The sequence below is a fragment of the Vombatus ursinus genome, unplaced genomic scaffold (genome assembly GCF_900497805.2).
Source record: "Vombatus ursinus unplaced genomic scaffold, bare-nosed wombat genome assembly UNPS02014830.1, whole genome shotgun sequence".
NCBI lineage: Eukaryota > Metazoa > Chordata > Mammalia > Diprotodontia > Vombatidae > Vombatus > Vombatus ursinus.
The window spans coordinates 8892339-8916340 of NW_020954608.1; the positions used below are offsets into that span (position 1 = coordinate 8892339).

At 38.6% G+C, this 24002-nt stretch overlaps 1 protein-coding gene across 7 annotated transcripts in view; it reads left to right on the plus strand.

Moving 5' to 3' along the window:
• SLC26A3 (solute carrier family 26 member 3) overlaps nucleotides 1-24002 on the plus strand; it is a 70867-nt gene that overhangs the window by 24128 nt on the left and 22737 nt on the right. For 6 of the 7 annotated variants that reach the window (XM_027838712.1, XM_027838713.1, XM_027838715.1 and 3 more), the window contains 11 exons: nucleotides 9694-9910; nucleotides 10430-10569; nucleotides 10680-10790; nucleotides 11015-11133; nucleotides 12971-13135; nucleotides 14892-15044; nucleotides 16597-16679; nucleotides 19260-19407; nucleotides 19537-19650; nucleotides 19756-19833; nucleotides 22854-22949. In XM_027838712.1, the coding sequence (XP_027694513.1) occupies nucleotides 9780-9910; nucleotides 10430-10569; nucleotides 10680-10790; nucleotides 11015-11133; nucleotides 12971-13135; nucleotides 14892-15044; nucleotides 16597-16679; nucleotides 19260-19407; nucleotides 19537-19650; nucleotides 19756-19833; nucleotides 22854-22949 (1338 nt within the window). In that variant the 5' untranslated portion in view covers nucleotides 9694-9779. Of the gene's footprint in view, nucleotides 1-5857; nucleotides 5883-9693; nucleotides 9911-10429; nucleotides 10570-10679; nucleotides 10791-11014; nucleotides 11134-12970; nucleotides 13136-14891; nucleotides 15045-16596; nucleotides 16680-19259; nucleotides 19408-19536; nucleotides 19651-19755; nucleotides 19834-22853; nucleotides 22950-24002 lie in introns of those variants that run through there. The other variant, XM_027838718.1, reaches the window with a different exon arrangement.

Here is a 24002-nt window from a genome sequence, read left to right on the forward strand (position 1 = left end):
CATTTCACATTATTCCCCTCTATGTGTTATATATACCAGTCAAATTCTGTTATTCTCTGCCTTCCTTCCCACCTCCCCCAACACTCTCAAACCTTAATGCTTTTACACAAGCCATTCACCCAATGCCCAAAATGCCTGTTCTCCTCTCTTTCTTGCTTAATTCCTACCTAACTTCTAGGCCAAACACACTGCCACCTCCACAAAACCTTCTCTGTTCTCCCTAGTTTATAATGACTTCCCCCCTCAGATAACTGTTTTGTACTCTAGGGTATATTTATCTGGCAGCTAGGTGGTGCAGTGAACAGAGTGCTGGGCCTAGAGCCAGGAAGACTCTTTCTTTCCTGAGTTCAAATCTGGTCTCAGACACTTACTAGCTGTGTGACCCTGGGCAAATCACTTAATCCTGTTTGCCTCAGTTTCCTCATCTATAAAATAAGCTGTGAAAGGAAACGGCAAACCACTCCAGTATCTTTGCCAAGAAAATCCCAAATGGGGTCACAAAGAGATGGACATGACTGAACAAGTGTACTTATCTTGTAATATTGTGTAATATAGCTTCTCTGTTTGTGCCTTAACCCCTTACACAAGGAAGGAGTGATCAAGGCTTTGCCCAGGATGCCAAATTAAAGGGATAGGGACTGAACTTGTGATTTTATTGATAAGAGCTTCCTCTCCCAATACAGGTTAACTCCCTCTCTGCCACTTAATCTTAGAGAGCTGCCTAGAGCACCTAAAGATTAGGTAATGTACCTGGAATCACACAGCCCCTGTATGTCAGAGGTAAGACTTGAACCCAGGCCTTCCAGTCTCTGAGGCCAATCTTCTAGTCTCTATACCACACTCTGTCTAGAAGATTTTTGTTGTTGTTGAGTCCAATTCGTCATAACCCTATATGGGATTTTCTTGGCAAAGATTCTGCAATGGTTTGCCATTTTCTTCTCTGGTTCATTTTATAGATGATGAAATTGAGGCAAACAGAGTTAAGTGACCTGCCCAGAGTCTAGATATAGCATATGATGACTTGAGAAGGTGCTAACAACAGTTGGAGTCCTTTAGCAACATTAAACATCATCAATAATGTTTAATACCTATTAGTAAAAATAATTGATTAAAATAGAAAGCTCCTAGATGTCAGGTTGGAGGAAGCTCCATTCCTACCTTCTTCTGCTCCACTTCTCCTAACATGGGATGGTGGTGGCTTCACACAGATGACGCACGGTCTCTGTCTCCCCTCTCCCTCAACTGAGTGTTTCAGGCTGCTTGTCCCTAGGCAGTTTGTGGTGCTTGACTCAGTCACAAAAAGTCCTAGTTATGACTCTGTCTTTCCTAGACAGATTATAAGCTCCCTAAAGGTGAAGACCATGTCTTGGCTAAACTTTTATCTCCCCATTGCCTAGTAGGCTCTGTATAAAAGAGGCCCATAATAGTGTCTGTTGAATTGTATTGAAATCACTATGAGGCAGTAAGTCTCAGAGGACTGAGGAAGGGGCAGTATGTACAGAATGGTACCAAAGACCTGTTTGGTTCACTTTCAAAATTTGCCTATTACCAATATTGGGATCACTTCAAGGAATCAATGGGAACAATTAAGTAGAAAAGATAGATAAAAGAGTATGTTCTCTGAGCTTAAGAAATTAGAGTAGCTGTCAGAATGAATGTTCTGCTCAGAAAAAGAACAAAAAGGGATAATAAGACTAATGGGTGTGACTAAAGGATATCATAGTAACCACAGGACAGAAGCACATTAATGGCTCACAGAGCAGATTATCTAAAGGGTGCATTGTGAAAAGTAAGACAAAACTGGAAAAGTATGAGAAGATCAGGAAAGTTAGAATTGTCCAAAAGGGAAGGATCCCAGCAAATGAATTTCAATCTGAAAATCTCACCAAATTACAAGAAGCACTGGGGGAAATCTGATAAACCAGTAGGAAGATGAGCTTAATTCAGAGCAGTACCTCCATTATAAGGATTCAGGATCATTATAGGACTGGAAGAGACCATCTAGTCCAATCCCCACATTTGACAGATAAGGAATGACTTCTAAGGTCACATAGATAGAAAGTGGTACAGGGGGGATTCAGACTCAAGTTCTCTGATCCCAAATCCAACCCACTTCCCATTATAGCATTCCATCACTGAGATTACAGATTGTGAAGGGAAACTGGGATGCCAGGGCCAGGAGTGCATTTTGCAGGAAAACGACATTCCTTCAGGGTGGGGCTGGTAGGAGGAGGGCAGGTCAAATAAAATCCTTGTGAATTCCTGACTGAGGTAGGTCATTCTCAAGAATGTCAGAAAAGACACCTGTTTTTAGCTGCTCTTTGGCAGGGGTACTGCCAGGGTGGTATCCTTCAGTGCTGAGGGTGTTCCACTTGGAACAGAAGCCAGGAACTTTATAGGAAAAGATATGGCAGTGATATGAGGAAAAACAGTGAGTGGAATGTGTCTTGAAGGTCTCTTATTCTGATTTTTGGATAGACTAGTCTCAAACCTGTCTGATTCCTGACCTCTACCTCCTGACTTCTTTAGGATAGGCAGCTAGGGTAGGAAAGAGGAGGTCAACTTAACAAACTGGAGCAATGGGGTCCAGGAGATTAGTAAAAAGGCCTTTACTTTACCTTCAACCTTTAGAAACAAAGTCAGAAGGACACTAGAGAAGTTTTTGGGAAGGTTGTAGTGAGCAAGATACCAGAAACATGAATTAAAAAAAAATAAAAATAAAAATAAAAATAAAAGCTCTAGTGATATGCTCTGTAGAAAACAGTGAAAAGTGTCAGAAGCAAAGCAACAAGAATGCATAATTCAGTTTGGGGGGCTCTCTTCCCATTTATGGAGACATCTGACATTGATAAATATGTAAGTATAACTTCTCAAATATATGATTGGTGAATTCATCCTAAGGCTAGGTAGGTTGAATAACAACAACAATTAATAGCTAACTTTTTATAGTGCTTTAAAGTGTTTGATCCTCATAACAACCCAGTGAAGTAGGTGTTTATTATCCCCATTTTACAGATTAGGAAAGGTTACAGGACACACAGGCAGTTAGGTAGCTGGTTGACAGACCACTACATCTGGGAATCAGGAAAACCTGAGTTCAAATCTGACCTTAGACACCTATTAGCTGTGTGATCCTGAGGAAGTCTTTAACATCTCTCTGCCTCAGTTTCCTCAACTGCAAAATGAGGCTAACAATAGCACTTACCCACCTGGATTGTGGCAAGGCTCAAACGAGATATCTGTAAAGTACTTAACACAGTACCTGGCACTTCCTTCCATCCTAATAAGTGGCAGAACTGGGTCTCTAACACAGGTCTTCTGATTCCAAGATTAATTAGTATGCTTTCCCTTTTACCATATGGTCTTTTATGCCACTGACATTAAGACAGGCAATGCAGATAGTTATATAACTAAGGTAGGAACAAATAAAACGAAGGTCCTGGGATGCTTTGGAAAGAACTCAGATCAAAGATAGGATCATGGATTGAGAGCTGGAAGAGATCTTAGAAAGCTCAAGTTCAACTACCTCATTTTACAGATGACAAACTGAGGCCAAATGAGGTTAAGTGCCTGAGACAAGAGCAGAACAAAAGTCTTCCTGACCCCAAGTTCAGTACTATCTACTACATCATACTCCTTCTCAACTCAGAAAGGGCAGCAGTAGGGAAGCCAGAAGTCATCTCAAAAGCACACAGGACCTGCATGAATAGCTAAGATTTACACGGCACTTTAAGGTTTTCAAAAGATTTTATGTAATGATTTCATTTGTTCCCCACAAAAACTAGGTTGGCGTAGATCCTACAGGGTATTATCACACTTTGCAGATGATGAAACTGCAGTTCAGAGTGATTAAGTAAAGTGCCCACAGTCACACTGCTAGTGAGTGTGGGAGGTAGGATTCAAACCCAAGGCTCCCCCCTCTCTTCATACCCAGTGCTCTACATCTACATCTCTCAAATTTAGCCCCTTCTCTCTTTTCACACAACTGGGGGACTCTAGCTCAGGCCCCTCACCTGGACTATTGCAATAGTCTCCTACTTGGTCTTCTTGTCTCATGCCTTTCCCTTCTCCAATCCATCCTCCATACCAGCCAAAGTAATCTTGCTGAAGCACAGTAGGCCCGCTGGTGTCATCTCCCTACTTGATAAACTCTGGTGGCTCTTTACTACCTCTAGAATCAACTATCAAATCCTCTGGTTGGTATTTAGAGCTCTTCACAACCTGTCCCCTCCCTACCTTTCTAGTCTTCTTTTACATTACTCCCCTCTACACATACCATGACCTAGCCACATAATTCTCCATTTCTTGTCTTCATGACTTTGCAATGGCTGTCTCCCATACCTGGAATATACCTCTCCTCACTTTCAATTCTTTGAATTGCTGATTTCCTTCAAAAGCTCAGTTGAAGCATCATTTTTTACATGAACCCCTTCCTTATTCCTGTAGCTACTAGTGCCCTCTCTCCTAAAACTAATGTTCTATTCCTTTTCTAAAAAGTTTGTGTATGAATATGTAAGAATGAAGTTGAAAATCATCTCATTTGGCTCTGATGCCTTGACTGGATGTAAATACCTTTTTCTTATTGAACCAAACAATCAGAGCTGTTAATAAGGCCTGTAAATCTTCTTGGATCAATCAAAGCCATTGTGTGAGAGACATTAGATCATACCTTAACTACTTTCTATAAAAGTGAGAGATTCACAGGGGGAGGAAAAGAAGAGATTCTCAGCATTTAGACTGAAGAGCTCTGGCAGAGAGGAGAGATATTAAGGAAATTTCTGTCTCTTCAGGCATTGCTGAGAAGAGGATCTAAGCTGAGGAGAGTCCCAAGAAAAGGTCAACTTTTCCCCCATCTTCCCCTCCCAATAGCCCTCTATCCTCAGACTCTATCTTAATAATGTACTATTTCATTACCCAAATGTTTCCACATAAGCTGAATTTTACCTCATCCATAAAAAGAGCAGGAGTTAATTAGAAATACTGGGACTTCATCTCTGTCTTGGTGTTAGGCATTTTTTATTACTAGAAGCCTGAAGCAATTATGACTGAATTTAGAACTTTTCTTTTAAAATAAACTCCTTTAATGCGAAAGAGAAGGAAACCAAGCGGACTTTAGTGGCCATTATATTGCTCCCTAGACTGAAAAGAAGTTAATTATCATAACAAGGTATTACACTTTTATATATACAAGTTGTCTCCTTGAGGGCAAGGGCTGCATCACTTTCATCTCAGAATGCCGAGAACTTAGCCATAATCAACGTGTATTAAGGGTTGATTTCCCACTTTCCCACACTGCCTCTACAGTCAGACGTCTAAGTGGGAGGCAGAGCACAGGGGCCATACCAGATTCAGAGAGGGTCGGCGTTGAGAGAGTTAAAGACGACTTGGGATGGCGGTCAGAGAAATGGAAGCAGGAGTTAGGTCATGCCAGAATGGAACAGGGGCAGACTCTTGTAAATAATTCTTAGCTCAACAATCTTAGCATGGGATGTAATGTTATAATTCCTGGATTCATAATTCAATTAAATTCTACAAGCATCTATTGAGTATCTACTATATACTAATCACTGGTGATTATATTATATATATACATAAAATTATATATGTGTGTGTATATATACATATATATGTATGTATGTATATAATAAGTGACAAAAAGACAAACATCAAAATATCCCTACCCTCAAGGTACTTTCTACTGTGAGTCAGGGGAAATATGAAACGTACACAGAGGAGTGCGTACAAAAAATGTGCTGAGTAAATGCAAACTAATTTCTGGGGCGGGGGGAACCGGGTCAAATGGGGGAATCAAGAAATGTCTCTTATATGAGGTAGTACTTGCCCTGAATCATGAAAGGAGTTAGAGATTCCAAGAGGCTGAGGTAAGGACAGAGAGCTTTCCAGTTATGGTTGGTGAACAGTCTGTGCAAAAATATGGAGGCAAGAGATAGAATGTTCTATATGGAGAAAAGCTAATATACCATTTTTGCCGGGACTTAGAGCATGCAAAGGGGAGTAATAAGAAGTTGTTGTTGGTTTTTTTTGTTTTGTTTTGTTTTTAGTGGGAGGGATGACTTGGGTCCAGATTGTGGGAGGCTATAAATTCCAAACAGGTGAGATTGTATTTTGTCCTAGAGGTAAGAGAAGTACACTGGAGTTTCTTAAGTAAGATAATGAATAAAATCAACCTGAACTTTAGGAATATCAATTTTGCAATGATGTGAAGGATGGATTAAAGAAAAGAGTCCAAGAGGAAAGTGACAGGGACCACTATGTGGGTGGCTGTGTGAGTGGAGGGAAGGAAACTGATACTGGATGCTGTGAAAGTCAAAGCGATAAAGCTTGTCAACTAATTGGATTGAGGGCAGGTGAGGGATATGTTGAAGGTGACTGTGTGGTTACACACTTGAATAACTGGAAGGGTGGTGGTATTCTCAAAAGAGACAGGCAAGTTAAAAGGGGGTGAGGTTTTTTTTTAAAGGTGGGGGAAGATAATGAGTTGAGTTTTAGATATGTTGAATTTGAGATGTTTCTGGGACATTTAGATGAAGATACACAGCAGGCAGTTGTTAATTCAGCATTATAACTCACAAGACAAAGGAGAGATGAATATAGATTTCTTCTCCATAAAGATGATAATTGAACCCATGGGAGCTAGTGAAATTGCTAAGAGAGAATGTAGAGAGAAAAAAGGAAAAGACCTAGGACAGAGCTCTGGAGTATACCCACATCCAGAGAGCAAGACAGTAAAGGAATCTGAGCTAGAATAGTCAGACAGGTAGTAGGAGAACCAAGAGAGTTCAATGTGTTGAAAAAACACACACACATACACACACACACATACACACACACACACACACACAGAAGAGAGAGAGAGAGAGAGAGAGAGAGAGAGAGAGAGAGAGTATTTAGGAAGAGGAAGTGGTCAACAGTGGTAAAAACCACAGGAAAGTCAATAAGACTGAGATTGAATTTAGCAGTTAAGAGATTGATGGTAATCTTGGAGAAACCACTTTTGGTTAAGTGGTTGTTTGAGAAGATAGATTACAAGGGTTTGAAAAGGAAGTGAGAATTAAGAAAGTATATGCAATGGATTAGGAAACCTTTTTTTGGGAGTTTGGATACAAAAAGGAGGATGATATATATGTATCTGCACATATACATATATATGATAGGATGACAGGGTTAAGTGAGGGATTTTTTATGAAGGATAATTGAGATTTGAGTATATTTGAAGGCAGTAGAGAAGGAACCAGTGGCAGTGGAAAATTAAAGATCATAAAGAGGCAAGGAGTGATTAAGCTCCCAGAGGAGATGTAAGGGGATGGGATCAAGGACTCAGGAGGTTGGGGTTGTTCCCTTGAGACTTAAACAAAGGAGAATAAAGTAGGGAGCATTGTTGAGGGAATTTGAAGTGCAAAAAGAACAGGAGAGAACTGACAAATAGTGGTTTTCTTAGGAAAAACTGAGGTGGAGGTGGGGAATGATTTGAGAAGAGAAGGTTGTTCAAGTGGGCAGGCTCCCTAAAAAGCATCTAGTCTAGCTTTACCACTTTATAAATAGTACACTAAGATCCAAAAAGGTTAATCACAGAATTTCAGAGTTGGAAGGAACCTTAGTAAGCTCAGTCCAACCCATACGTGAAAGGAATAGCTACTATAATATACACAACATAATTGACTTACCCAAGGTCACAAAATGAGTAAAGTCCAAAGGTAAAACTAGAACCCAGAAGCAAGTGTTCCAGACTCCTGCTTTTGACTCCACACCATGCTACCACCACCTTCGCTATTTAATTATAGAGGTAATAAAAATATAATACAGTGCAATATAACAATGCAGAATAAATGTGGGCGAGGTCAGGAAATAGAACATGGGGAATAAAGAATAGAGATACTTAGATTCTTGGGTGGGGCTCACCTTTTAAGCCTTAAAACATTGTACAAATGTGAGCTGTTATTATCATCATCTATAGTTTTCATTGGTGTGTACCAAATGCAATCCCTCCCCACCTTCTCTCCCGCAAAATTCTTGTCTTTGTCCTTTTGAAAGTTCTTCAGAGAGGATCCACCCAATTTATTGGAAGACTTCTTCAAGTTCTTTCTATACCTTTACACTAATGGACCGTGTTGGTTGGTCTTCATTCTCATTATATGATCAATTCACCTCTCTGACTGCTATCTGTGACTTGGTGATGGCTTTTATGCCATTCATGTACAAATCCATGTTGGTAATTTGCTGTAGTCTACTTTTATCCATCATGTATTTTTTTCATGAATCAAGGTGCATATAAAGGCAATGTGCTGTAGAACATAACAAACCGACATCAGAGAGCCAATGATATGGATTCCAATTGGACTTGGCCTCATCCTCGCAGATCCCTAAGCAACATTCTAAGGCTTTAAGTTACTGGCAAAGAGCCAATCAGCATTGGTGGAGTGATTTCCCCAGTGATGATATCACTAATCTGGATTAAATGAAGAGGTACTAAAATGATAAGGGAAATTGTGATCATAGGGAGTGTCTTATGCTAATAAATGATAAACATAAGAGAAAAAGTGTGTAATGGGAGAAGGGATGAAGATAAGAAGACAATTGTTATATATCATCCACTTAACAGCTAGGGTATGAAGTCTAGCTTCCAATAAAACATTTAAGTAATAATTCAATTGATTGACAAAGATAAAAACCAAATATATAAAATGGTACAGATATATGTATGCAGCAAGCTAAAGGAGTCATTGTGGGGTCCATTCAGTGAGGAGAAGGAAAAGATGAAGTTAATTGTTTTCAAAATATTGACTTGGTAGAGACTTAAAATTAGGGTCCATTCTATAATTAGATGCCAAGCCCTAGGGCTCAAAGATCTACAAAAAAAAAAAAAGATATTATATAAGAGAAGAGGAATTTACTTAGTGTCTAATCTAGTTCACTGGGAAGGGATGTGGGTCCAAAGAAGCAGCAGAGTTTACTTCTGCAACACCAACATACAAGATAATGAAGCCACATTTCTTCTAGCTTTGTGCAATGAGCTGGTTCCCAGAAATTCTTATCTTTTTGTTTCCTGGATTTCCATTTTAAGTGAAATCGTTACTGATAATTTGTCATCTTGGTCAAGTCATTTGACCTCTTTCTGTTCCTCATCTATAAGATAAACATAAAATACAACCCCCTCCCTGCTTCCGCTTCGACTCTCAGGGACAATAACAGGAAAATGACTTGAAAACTAGTATCTTTGAGTTCTATTGATGAGACACCTTAAAAAGGAAAGCAAAGATATTGGAACATCTTTGGCTTGGGTTGGATTCACAAAGTTGCCTTTATGCCTATTCTGTTCTGTACCCCAACACCAAAACTCTGGAAAGTTTTCTATTAAAAAAAAAAGTCAAGACCTTTCCTTGATGAAAAGGTAAAAAAAAATGACTCAGTGATGAGCAAACTGAGTCCAATTTTCATGCTTTTTGGCAGTCTTTTTCAAAAGGACCTTGTTTGCTTACCCCAGAGCAGTGGGGTAAGCACTGCTCACTGGAGTAAAGAGGAATATCACTGTGGCAAAACACAATCTCAGTTCCTTAATCCAGCTTCTTTTGATCTCAAAAGGTGGTAACATTTAGTTCGGAGTTCACTCATCTGTAAATTGCATCACATTTTCTCTGAGTTATTTAAGAAGCAGGGTTGGTTGTTTATTTTCAGGGCTTTTAACCAGCTAAAGGTAAGGAGAAGCATCCAAGACCAACTTCCAGAAAGCTCTGCCTTTAGCACAAGACAAGAAAAGCAAAATGATTGAGCCCATGGGGAATCAGTATGTCGTGGCCAGACAAGTGTACTCACAAAATGCTTTTGGTGAAGAACATAAGAAGATAAAAAGACACCATAAAACAATTTTGGACCATTTCAGGATATGCTGTAGGTAAGGAATATCTTAAATCCCGGGCTTAATGATGTATGAGGGTCTGACTCCAAAATCCCTGAGCTTTCAGTCACTTTTTTTTTTTGACTCTGACTCAAATCTTCATTCATTTCCCATTGATTTTTTTTTCTTTTGGGCTCCCAACTCTTCTACCACCTGCTAGAGTTTCAAGGATAGCCTCTAAAGTGAACACCCTCTTGGCTTTCAACACAAACTGCCCAAAGAAATAAACCAGCTGTAAGAGAATGACTATCAGTAGAGGCATGTTTCACTACCAGGAAGAAATGAAGTCTTGCTGGGAGAGTGGGAGGGGGGTAAGGGCAGCGGAAGGGAGGGTTAAGGTGTGAGAGATAGCAGGAGGTAGTGCTTTTGTCTTAATCTTTGGTATATTTTAATCCTTGCTAATATGCTGGGCCTTCAATTTGTCCAATTGTGATCAGGATTAGCTGTTACTAGACTTGGACTTTAGAGAAGCTCTTAGCTGACTGACCTATCTATGGCTTTTAAAAATATTTTCAGGTGCTCATCACAAAAGGCCAAGAAAGTAGCCCTTTCCTTGTTCCCCATAGCCTCTTGGTTACCTGCCTATCGTCTAAAGGAATGGCTGTTCAGTGATATTGTTTCTGGCATCAGCACTGGGCTAGTAGCTGTACTGCAAGGTAACCATCTATGAAGTCTGAACACCAAATACATAGAGAATTGGATGAGAGCTAGCCTGAAATTCTAGTTGTTGAATGTAACAGAGCTCCCATCTGTTGTGTGCTTGCAGGTATGGCTTTTGCTCTGCTGGTAGACGTCCCCCCAGTTTATGGGCTTTATGCAGCCTTTTTCCCTGTCATAGTCTACTTCTTCTTTGGCACTTCTAGACACCTCTCTGTTGGTAAGTGAAGTCATCGTGGTGATTGAGAGTTGACCCTCTTTTGCTTTCTTGCATCTCATTAACCATCCATTTCAACAGCCTCTAAATCTGTCATTTTGTGCTCTATGGAAGACTGGGAGTTACAAATAGAAATTTGCTCAAATTTTTTTTCAAATTGTGTTGGAATGATAATTGTATTTTTAAGAAGCACTTTCTAATCGTAATTCATCTCTAATGTTAATTAGGTCCTTTTCCAATTCTGAGCATGATGGTGGGAGCAGTAGTTACAAAAATAGGCAGCGCCACAGACACAGAGAAAGTAACTGCAGCCGCCTCCATCACCGTTCTAGTTGGAATTATTCAGGTCAGTGTTATCGTGTGAAATCTACTGACCAATCAAACTACTTTGAAGCAGAGTAGTCTGGTTGCTCGTTGCAAATCGTTGTTTTTCTACCCTAGGGCTAGTTCCCAAAAATCATCTATTCTCCTCCACTTTCCCCTGAGTTTTATCCCTGTGTTACTTAAAAAAAAAATATTTTTAGAACGATCAGTTGAAGCAGAGGGGTGAGTTTGCAAATGCTCTCTATGAAGCCGAGCTGCAACTGGTAATTCTGGCACCTGGGGACAATTTAGAGCAGGGCACACAGAGGCCAATCCATCCTGGTTGGGAACAATCATACAAATCTTGGGAGAAGACAAATGAGAGAAGGAGGAGGCAGGGTAGGGGTATGGTATTACCATAGGAAAAGATACGTGACTGGTAAAAATCAAGCCCTGGGGAAAGGATAGAATTATTGTGGAGCCACATGGCCCAGGGCCAAAGCAAGCAAAAGGACCACCATGGGAAAGAAGCCTCTCCTTACCAAAGAAAATAAGTTGGTGCCCTGGGGCAAATCCCCAGTAACTTGGCCCTGGTAGGAATGGAAATGAGGTCCGGCTAAAATTTGAAATCTGCCATTCAATAAAACACCTGAGTAAAATTTAACATAACAACTCAAAGAAAAGCCAAATCACGAAATATTAAAGATGATATAGAATCATTGAGATTTTGCCTGAGCTTTTGGTTAGTGTTATTAGGTAAGGCATTTAGTGTTCTTTTTAAAAAGTAAATTTCTATAACTACATAAGCAATGTAACCCCCAGGGAAACAATCATTTGAACTACTCGTAAAGACCATATTCACAAAAATGTCCAACTTTTGTGTATCTTTGTGGCATGTGTTTCATACTGCTTTTCAGGGAAGCCCAATGAATAGAAGAGATGGCCATATGTCAGGAATTGAGAAACTCTCATTTGTCTAGTGCTAAATTCAGATGCTTTGGGACGTTGACCCTGGCAATCTGCAGTTAAGACTGAGCATTTCAGATGTCCGAGGATATGCAGCTTTGTACTTTTATTTAAACAGAGTAGCTGGCTCAGGAGACTTTAAAAGGCACATATGTGCTTGAGTATACACACACACACACAATCACACACTCAGACGCACACACCCAACAGCATCACAACTGAGTTTTATGGGTATCCAAAAGCTTGTCAGCTAAGTAACACAATGGAGAGAGTCTTGGGCTAGGAATCAGGAAGACTTGAGTTAAAATCTCACCTCAAACATTTACTACCCGTATGGCCCCAGACAGGTCACTAAACCTTTGTCTGCCTCAGTTTCTTCATTTGTAAAATGGAGATAACAATAGCACATACTTCGCAGGGTTGCTGTGAAGATCAAATGAGATAACATATACTGTGCTTGGTAAGCCTTAAAACACTATACAAGTGTTAGTTATTATTATAAAAAATTATTGGTGAAAGATATAAAGACATAGCTACTAAACAAGGTCTATCTTTTTAAACAATTTTCCTCTATTATTTTGAACTTCAGCATCAATAAATCTGAAGATTTCAAAGAACAAAAAAAAGAGGATTGCGTATAAAACCATGAAATGTTGTGTTTAGTTTTTTAAAGTGCATCTTAATTTTAATTCCTGTTATGGATCGAGAATGCTAAGTTTATGCTCCCATTTGAAAATGGTGAAATACACCAAGGGAGGAGGGAAGTATGGATTGGTACTATTCCCTGTAGTCAGAACAACAGGCTTTGGATTTTTGTTTCAGTTCATACCTTTACATTCTCGATGATAATATTCAGGCTTCTGGTTTAACCTAGTATTTAATACTGACAATGGCTTTGTGACCTTCCTTTTCAGTTGGGCCTGGGAATATTACAGATTGGATTTGTAGTTATCTACTTATCCGAGTCGCTAATTAGTGGCTTCACAACAGCTGCAGCAATTCATGTTGTGGTGTCCCAGCTGAAATTCATCCTCCAGCTCCCAGTCCCTCCACACACTGACCCTTTTTCGCTCTTCAAAGTAAGTATTTCCCCAGCTTATTATTTCTTTCTTTTCCTAAGAAATTTCTTCCTACTCTGACTCCCCATATTTTTCCTAACCTTAAACTGCCTGATCCTTTGGATTCCTTTTCCCCCCACCCTCACTCTAAAGGTGGGAAGCTTGTAGAGTTAATTTAAACCAAAAGATAGTAAGTAGTAGAATAAACAATGATAATTGACTCTACAAATCATACTGGAATAGACACTAATGGGAAAATGACATATATTGGAAAGAGCACTGTAGTCATTGGAGTCAGAAGACCTGGGTTCAAATCATAATTTTGATACTAATTTCATGACCATCAGCAAGTCATTTAGCCTGTCCAAGCCTCTACTGGGGATAATAATACTTGTGCTATCTACTTCATAGAAGTGCTGAAAAATCATTTGTAAACCTTAAAGTGTTAAACAAGTGGGGGTTGCTATTATTAGTATAATAAAAGAAGAATCAGAGATGAGAAAGATGATTTTAAATTAGTATGATTCGTATTCTAACCGTTAGTTGAATATTATATTATTATTAATAGAACATTATCCAGTAATAACAGAAATTTAAAACCACATCTCTTAACCTCAATTCTTGAGTATGCTAAAAATGGGAATGGGGGAGATTCAATGTGCATTATTACTTTTCAAATCCTTATAATCTCTCCTATGTTCTTAAAACTTTATCAGACTCATTCAGTCATTTTTTTTTTTTAGTCATGCCTGACTCTCCATGACCACATTTGGAGTTTTCTTGGCAAAAATACTGGAGTGGTTTGCCATTTCCTTCTCCAGCTCATTTTACAGATGAGGAAACTGAGGCAAACAGGGTTAAGTGACTTGCCCGGGGTCACACAGCTAATAAGTATCTATGGCTAGATTTGAACGAATCTTCCTGACTCCAGGCCCAGCGCTTTCTCCACTGTGCCACCTAGCTAGCAGATTCATACTGCTAATTTAATCATGTCAGAAATATTTCCTTCTAAGTACCCAGTTCCTGTTCCCAAATAAAAAATGACTTCACTTTGAGAGGTCTGGTTCAACTGCTAGTCTTCTTCACTGGAAGACAATTGAATTTGTTCTTGAGTCATCTTTTATACTTCAGTCAAGTGTTAGGGATTCAAGACTAAATTTTATTTTGGGATATAATTTTACTTTTGGTCAAGCAGGCCCTCCATGAATTAATCCAGCCACTCTTTTTCCACCAGAACTAGAAGCCAAAGAGCTCCCTGGGGTAGAGATGTGGGTTATTAATTAACTGTCTGCTTTTGGTTCATACTCTACCATCTAGGACACTGATTTCCAAATCTGGGGACCTGGGTATATTAAAGAGAGAAAGAGAAGACACATTCTAAGAGGAATTGGTTGGGACTCCAGTTTTTCACAGGCGAAGACAGACTAATTGTGTAACAAAGAAATATACCTGTGAAGGCAGGAAAGCAGAGTAAAAATAAATGTAAAAATGTTGAGGCATGTCCATGGAATTTGCCATCTGTCAAAATGATCTTTAACAAGAATCAATGGAGCTCTGTTCCAGGATGCTGATTTAGCATCACCAGGTGATTCCTGGTGTCTTCTCCTGCCGTCTACATACTAATTATCATCTAAATGAGTTCCCAATTAGCATGAGAGCATATTCACTGACAATTTGTGGTCACTGTCTTCAAATGGCTCCTTCTTTTCTCTTTGGAAAAAAATATAGCTCATTGTGGTGGGTGAAGGTGATAATGTTTTTTTTTTCATCTTTTTAGGTTCTGCACTCTATCTTTTCACAAATTAGGAATACTAATATTGCAGATCTTGTGACATCCCTCGTAATACTGATAATTGTGTTCATAGTTAAAGAAATAAATCAGAGATTCCAAAACAAACTACCAGTACCCATTCCAATCGAACTCATCATGGTAAGTGTTTATCGGAAAGCTTCCTTTGTAGCTTTTATACATTCTCTATCTTATACATGCTTGTATGACCCTGAGGCATTAGCACACTTGAGATCTCATAAATTCCTTACATACAACTATCATACTGCAAAACTGTGGCATTGGGGAAAGTCTGCAGAGTGAAGGAAGTCAAAGGACTTGGATTCAAATCCTATCTCTGCTACTCGCTACCTTATATGACCTTGGACAAATGATCTGTCTTCCCTAGAGCGCTGTTTCTTCACCTATAAGAGGAGGGGGTAGTACTAGATGACTTTTAACGTCCCATCTATATCTAAATCTATCATCCATGTACAATTCAAGGTTTAATAACTTTTTTTCATGATTCTGGCTGGACTCACTGTCCTTGCTGGAAATATAGATGGCAAAACTTAGAATTAAGGGGAAAGTTTATTTCCGTATCTGTTCATTTTTTTTAATTCTCAAATTTCAGAAAAATGCTTTAAATGGTTCTCTGTATAAGAACTAAGTTTTCCTTTTTTAAAATAAAAAGTACATCTTCTGAAATGTAGTTTTATGTTTATAGGAACAAAACTCTTGATTCTGGCATCTCTTTCATTGGTCATATTCTATCAATCCTCTTAATTGTTCTCTTTAATTAGGGCTTTCTTTGTACCTTCAACATATTTCTAGATACTGAGCTGCTTTTATGTCCCTCTACATGCCACAAATAAACCAAAATGTGAGAGAACCATCTGGTATGCAAGTTTGCCCACTTCCTGATTTTTTGAGCTTACTTTAACCTATAAAATATAATCTCTATTCCAGGTCTATGTATTGTTGCACAGTAGTTAGTGCATTGTGAACATTTAATAAATATTCAAATAGATGAAGGATCTGTGATTTCAGTAGTGTGAGACTCCCAGTATTGGCACTTCCCCCTACCAAGCCAGATCTCAACTCTCTGTGACATAGCAAAGTCCTACTGCATTGTGGAGGCTAAGGGAGTTGGTCTTGGTCACATGACTAAGTGTCAGAGACAAGATCTGAACCCATATATTTCTATCTATCTATCTTCCTGATATATATATATATATATAGTATGTATGTATTCCTGGTTTTATTTTTATATATATAATCACTTTATCCACTAGATCACGCTGCCTCCTATTTAATAAATATTAATAATAATTGTTGCTGCAATAGCCACCAGCAAACAAAATATAATAGAGCCAGGATTGGGAAGATAGAACTAATACTGTATAGACTAATACTGATAGTTGTTAGAGCACTATTTGCAGCCTAGGAAATTGAAGGCAGGAGTATTTGGAGGACCAATTCAAAGAGCAGGGGGAAAAAAGAAAGAATTTTGATGTAGCACCCCTAAGAGATTTCACCTTGGGAGCGCTGAGAATTTGAGCCTCATAAGAAATGTGGTTTTTCTACCCTCTATGCATCCAAGAGTAAAACTGCAAAGATGAGGATAGTAAGTGAAATGAGATGGGATAGAGCCTCTTATTTGGTCACAGGGTTTTTAACATGTGTGATTTGTTTTGTGGGTTTTTTTTTTCAGACAGTCATTGCAGCAGGTGTGTCCTATGGTTTTGACTTCCAAAGTAAATTTCAAGTGGCGATAGTTGGTAAAATGGAAAGAGGGTGAGTGTATTCTTTTAAGAGAGCCTTTCCAAGTACAATCCTTGGCTTAAACAGTAGGATTATTCACAGATGAATAATTTAAAATAGAAAACTATATTATCAAAGCCCTGCCACCAGTCATTTTCTTATCATGACATACCCCTTGACCTCCTCCTCAATTGATTATAAGCACAAGAAGGAAAGGAGACATCATAAAATGTTTTTTAGAAAATCTCATTTTTTATACACCAAGATTTCTCCTTGCACAGGGACACATTGGCCAGCTGGATAAGAGCCTATTCAGAGACACATAAACAAGTAAAATTTGAAGTCATCTAAGGAGTAGGAATAGGCAAAATAAACCAGCTTTTCATGAAGAAGAATCAAACAAAACCAGGTCCCATTAATAAATTACTATAAACAATATATAGTGTTTTGGTTAAGTTGCCAAAACCAAGTACTTCAAGTTCAAAAGAGACAAGTAAGAAATAATCTGTATGCTGCTTCGGCAATGGGTACAAAATGTCCTTTCTGATGTTCCTTTTGAAAACATTAGCAAAACCATTCCAGCAGACTAAGGAAGGACCCACCTTCTGACAGAGAGGTGTTAGGATCAAGATGCAGAATGAGACATCTGTTTTGGGATATAGTCATTGTGGGAATTTGCTTTGTTTGACCACACATTTGTTAAGGATTGGGGGAGGCACTTTTCTCTGTTTTGGGGGAAGAAGAGAAAATAAATTTTTCTTGAAATAAAAGAAAAAAAACCCCAAACCCTAAAACATTGGCAAAGCATTTGCTACCACTGGAAAGAAGTATGGAAGATGTAAGTTACAACTAGCATATGGAATTTGGACGTGTACTATATTTTATTCTGTTCATTTTACTAAGATATATGTGGTTATCAAGTTTATTCATTTTAAAATAATATTTAAGGTGGAGCATGACATGATGGTAAGAGTCTTGAACCCAGAGGCAAAAATCTGAGTCCATTTTCTGTCCCTTCCGCTTGCCAGTCATGTGAATTTGGATAAATCTCTTTGCCTTTCTGAGGCTGAGTTTTCTCATCTAAAAGGTAATTGGTAATCACATAACTATTGCCTGCCTCCTGGGGTTTTGGGGAGGATCAGATGAAATAATATATGTAAACTGCTTTGTAAACCAGTTGAGCAATATATAAATGTAAACAATTTAAGAGAAGGAAAAACATTCAGCATCCATTCTGATTTTTTCCTTGCTATCTTCCTTCCCTCTATTCTCTTTGGGAGGGGCAGAAAAAACATGGTGGGGAGTAGGGGCGGCAATCAGAGTTAAGAGATTTGCCCAGGGTCCCACAGCTATTAAGAACTCAGGTCCTCCTGCCTCCAGAGCCCATGCTGTATCCACTCTACCACCTAGCTGCCCCAGTTCTCTGAGTATAATATTAATAGCCATTTACATAGCACTTTGTGGTCTGCAAAATGCCATCTCATCTGATCCTCACAACAACCCTGTGAGGTAAGCGCAATTATTATCCCCATTTTACAGATGGAGAAACTGAGATATAGAGAGGTTTTACACAGGGTTACATGGCTAGTAAGTATGTCAAACACGATTTGAACTCGAGTCTTCCAGACCCCAAGTCCAGCCCTAGATTTAATATGCCACTTGGCTGCCTACAACAATTTTGTGTAGCAGCAATTTTCCTCAACTAATTGCTTGGCTTTCTGTTCTCACAAAATATGGGATGATTTCCTCTAGATCAAGCAAAACTTCATTGTTTTGTTTTTCTCAGAATTATGGTATTGTTTTTTTTAAAGTAGCCCTTACTCACCATGCATTCTACTATAAGTATACCTTGTTTTGCAAACAGACTCAAAAGTGAGAAGCAGTATGGTGTGATAGATAGGGAAGGAACCTTGAAAACCAAAGAGCCCTGAGTTCAAATCCTCTGAGATATGCTGTGTGAACCTTGACAGTTACTTAACCTTTCACTGCCCCAGGTAACTCTAAAACTGTAAGTTGAAGAGAGGGTATTGACCTGTATTTATAGAAGGCATCTCCTCAGCTAGAAGTACCCTATGCCTATAAAATCACTGGTTCCATATTCAGAGGTGGTTTTTGTTTTTGTTTTGTTTTGATTTTGTTTTTGTTTTGTTTTAATTTTTTAAAAATTCTTTGTTTTGTTTTTTTAATTTTTTTTTTATTTTTTAGTGAGGCAATTGGGATTAAGTGACTTGCCCAGAGTCATACAGCTAAAGTATTATGGGTCTGAGGTCGGATTTGAACCCAAATCCTTCTGACTCCAGGGCTAGTGCTCTATCCACTGTGCCACCTAGCTGCCATCTAGCTGCCCCTGTTTTTGTTTTTGTTTTTGTTTTTGTTTTTGTTGTTATTGTGCCTATCAGGATGTGAATTTAAGAGCATATTGCTTCGTCCATACCAGTTGAAAAGTATTCAGGATTATCTCCTGCCTTTGGGCCATATTTAGCGTGTTTCATCAATTTCAGACAGGGCTTTATATTAATAAAATAGCAGATTCCAGTGCTTTTAGGTTTGCCAGGTTTTCATGGACTCATGCTCAAGAGGCAAGAAATATCTTAACTCTAATCTTCATTTCAGATTTAAGATACCTTCTGCACCCTCTATGAAGATTTGGCAAGATAACATTGGTGATGCCTTCATCATTGCAATTATTGGATTTGCAGTAGCATTTTCTGTTGCAAGTGTATATTCTATTAAATATGATTATCACATTAGTGGAAATCAGGTAAATCTAAAACTTATACCATGCCTTGTTAAGACACTTTAAAAATAGTTTTGTTTTTTGTTTGTTTGTTTGTTGCCAAAACAGCTCTGATCACTCTTCTAAAAGACTGCCTCCTTGTTTTCGGTGCAGGAGTTAATTGCCTTTGGCTTGGGCAACATAGTTGGTGGATCATTCACAGGTTTTGCAGCAAGCACTTCACTCTCCAGATCAGGTGTGCAGGAGAGCACGGGAGGCAAAACACAGGTATTTCAAAATCTTTGCTACTAAGGTACCTGCACATTAATCAACTGCAATATCACAGACAAGAAGATTGAGCAAGTTTGTGATGAGAATCTTCTGCTTTTCCAGATTGCCGGGTTTCTTTCAGCTATTATTGTTTTGATTGTCATCGTGGCAATCGGATTTCTTCTGGAGCCACTACAAAAGGTAATTCCCCACCCCCACCCCCATTCTCTGGGAGCTTAAAAGATCCCTCCTACTATTCACGAGCTAAGGGTCCTAGTGCTTCATCAACACAAGAACTAAAAGGGAAAAGGAGGTAGCTAGAAGTTCTGTTGTCTCAACAGATTCCAATATTTGGATTGACCAAATTGTTTTCATTTTTCCCAGCAACATTTTACAAATGTTAGGAATACAGATGCCCAAACTACTCTATCATGTCTCCTCTGACCATGTCAGAGAGGCCCAAGTCTAATATGTTATGTTAAGACAAGAAGACCAGCTCTTGGCATCAGATCTTGATGAAGAATTGGTTGCCGTGAACTTCTTCCAGGACTTAATGTAATCAGTTCCTTGAAGTTAGAGGATGGTGCTACCAGCCACACAACTGTCTCTCACAGACACTCCCTTCCAGCTCCCCAGGGATTGATTTGCCTCCAAGACTAGCAAATACAAGGAACAGGAGCTAACATCCTGACCCTTGACCCAAACAGGGATCTTAGATCTGAAATTCAAATGTCCTTCTACCCATTTCACCTAGGTTATAATGTTTCCCAGGGCAGCTAGATGGCACAGTGGATAGAGCCATCAGGAAGTCCAGAAGTCAGGAAGACCCATTTCAAATCCAGTCTCAGACACTTACTAGCTGCATGACCCTGGGCAAATCACTTAACCCTGTTTGCCCCAGTTGGAGAAGTAAATGGCAAACCACTACAGTATTTTTGTCAACAAAACCCCAAATGGGATCACAAAGACTCAGACACAACTGAAACGACTTAGCAACGGCAACAACAACAACATTTCCCAGACTGCTCCAACTAACTTCAATTTGATCAACATTTATCAGAGGGCTACTATTGTCAAAGGACTGTGCTAGGTATACAAATACATAAGTAAAATGGTTCCCTTTCCAAAGAAGTTTACATTCTCCTGGGGAAACAAAACGTGAATGTACTTAAGTGAATACTAAGCCCTAACAAAGTAATAGAAAGTAATTTCAAGGAACAAATTTCCCCTAGAAAAAAAATAATAGCAGATCATAGAAAATATCTGATCTGTAACATACTATGTGACATCCAAACAAATAGTTAGGTATTTATGATACTACTACACAGAACATGGTAATACAATGCTTTGTCATGTGTAGCTAGGAGCTAAATGACACAGTGGATAGAGTGCTAATCCTGGAGTCAGGAAGACCTGAGTTCAAATTTAGCCTCAGATACTTACTGGCTATGACTCTGGGCAAATCATTTAACCATTATCATTTTCCTCTTCTGTAAAATGGGGGAAATAATAGTTTCCTTATTTGTAAAATGAGGGGAAATAATTTCTGGGGTTGTTACAAGGATAAGACAAGATAACATTTGTAAAGCACTTTATAAGCTACTAATATGCATGGATTTGTAACTGGAAAATTTTCATCTTTTATTATAATACAGCAAAAATGTGGATCTGACCTCAGGTTCCTGTCCCAATAGATTAGTCTGTTTTAGAATAGGGTGCTATGTAAGTTTTTACTCTGAGGATGTGGTGCACTTCTCCCTATTCTCTGCCTGTGGAATCTTATTGATTTCTAAAAGGTCAATATGAGAGCAAGGGACAGGATGGGATGAGATATTTGGACCTATAACACATATCGAGGAAGAGAAGAGAATCAAATGCCTGCGAAATACAAACAATAACAGGAAAGCACCGCAAGGGCAGAAGCACAGATGTACACCTATATGTATGTACATCCATAAGTATACAAAGAAATATTGTTACATTGTTTTTTCTACAAACTGCATAACTAGGCTCAATTAATGCTAAAGAACCAGTCTAGCTGACATTAACTTTAGAAAAACTGAACAAAACCTAACCTACTTTAATTCATTTAGTTCCTCTTCCATCTTCTTAGTGGAAGATTCCCTTCCAGAAGTAACATTCTGACGATTCTTTGATGTTTAATCACCTGAAACAAAAGTATCTGCTTTTTCCAACTCATGACACCAGGGATTGTTTTATACAAAGGCAAGGAATAAGTTTTTTCAAAAAAATTTTAAGGGGCTTGAATTTTTTTTTCACTTGGGAAGTATTATTGGTCAGTCATTTTTCAGTCATACCTGACTCTTCGTGACCCCATTTGAGGTTTTTTGGGCAAAGATGCTGCAATAGTTTGCCATTTCCTTTTCCAGCTCATTTTACAGACTGAGGCAAGCAAGGTCTTGGTCAGGGTCACACAGCTATTAAGTGTTGGAGGCTGGATTTGAATTCAGGAAGAGGAGTCGGGGCCCAGCACTCTATCCACTGTGCCACCCTGCTGCTCTGACTTGGGAAGTAATTAAATTCAATTTAAGCCAACAATCATTTATTAATCACTACTATATGTTAGACACTGTGAATGGCATAATACTAAGCCCTAGGAAAGAAGATAAAGACAAAAATGCAAGTAATCTCTCCCACCTAAAGGAATCTACATTGTACTGGAAGAAGGAACATGTGTCGGGATAAATAAAGACAAGCTATATACAGAATAATTTCAAGACCTCCTCTTATTCTAAATAACTTATGAGGCTAAATAAACAAAATCTGAGCAAGCTAAATTACTCAAACAATCCTCTGATACAGAATAGTTTGCTTTCTAAAAATTTTTAAATTTAAATGAAGGAGTACATCAACAGAGACTGCTTGATCAGGCTTCTGTACCATAGTCATGAGCCAAGTTGCTTTAGAGAACTGTGGTGCTAATTAGTGACTATTAGGGCTATTAGGGGCTATTAGGTTGAAATCTCTCTGGAATCACTAGGAGTGGCACAGATTGAGTTTCGAGAGTCAGAACAAAGCTTCTGTACAGGGAAGGGCAAAGTCTCAATACTACTATGACTCAATTTATATCGGAAAAGCTGTTACTCTGTGACAGGCTTTCTCCATCCCTTTAAAGCCCTCTTTTATCATTAACCTTCACCTTTGCATCTTGAAAACTTATTTGTTCAACAACCTCTATCTCCTGTTTTTCTTTTTACCAGTCTGTGCTGGCAGCTTTAGCTCTTGGAAATTTAAAAGGGATGCTAATGCAGTTTGCAGAAGTGTACAGATTATGGAAAAAGGACAAGTATGACTGTGTGAGTAGAAAGTAACTTTGTACTTTTTGAAAAAATGAAATGATGGTAGTCTTTTATGTTGCATATATAAAACGCAGGACAGGATTTGTAATTTAAAGGGATTCTTCGTTTGTTCCATTAATTTGCTAGCTATCTTTAGGTCATAGACATTCTTATATCTGGGTACCTATGGTTTGTATTTAATTATGTGGGGAGGGGTCATATGTCAATCTGGAAATCAGTCACATGAAACCCCGTTCTATCCACTAGACACATAACTATTTAAAAATATTTGAAAGACTGATGTATGGAAGAGGGATTATAATTATTTTATATATTATAGTTTTGTAGGTGCATAGTAGGATCAACATTGTTTGGGTTTTAATGGCTCAGGGTGAGTGTAAATAGCAATTGTTTCTGTTCTGGTCAGAAATCCTGAGAGTCTTCCCCTTCCAGTTTGATTTTTTTTTTTTTTTTTGAGTAGGCGAACTAGGCCATCTTTTGCCTCATTTCTTACCTAGCCCTAAATCACTGAATGGGTGTTGCCTCAGACAAACTGAGACCTGGGAAAGACCTTAGTTTACAAAGGGCCAGGTCTCCCACTGGATCTGGGGTCATCTCCAGTCTTTCTGACCTGTGTCTTGCCACTGGACTTAGATGACCCTAGAGGAAAGAGTGAGGCTGATAACTTTGCACAGCCCTGCCTCACTTAAACCCAATTTACTTGCAAGTTAAGACATTACCCTCCTGATGTCATTGGTCCTCTTCAAGAACAAAGGACAAAAAACTAGGACCAAGGGATGGAAGTTACAGTCAGATTTCAGATCAATGTAAGACAAAACTTTGTAGAAATTAGAGTTGTTTAAAAAAAGTGGAATGGGTTATTTTATGAGGTAATGAGTTTCAGAGACTGGTTAAATACTTGCCAGGTGTGTTTCATATAGAATTTATATATCAGACAAGGGGTTGAAGAGCTTGAAATAGCGATTTTTAAATATAATATTTATTTCATTAAACATTTCCCAATTGTATGTAAAAAAAATTTTAGCATTCGTTTTTTTAAATTTTGAGTTC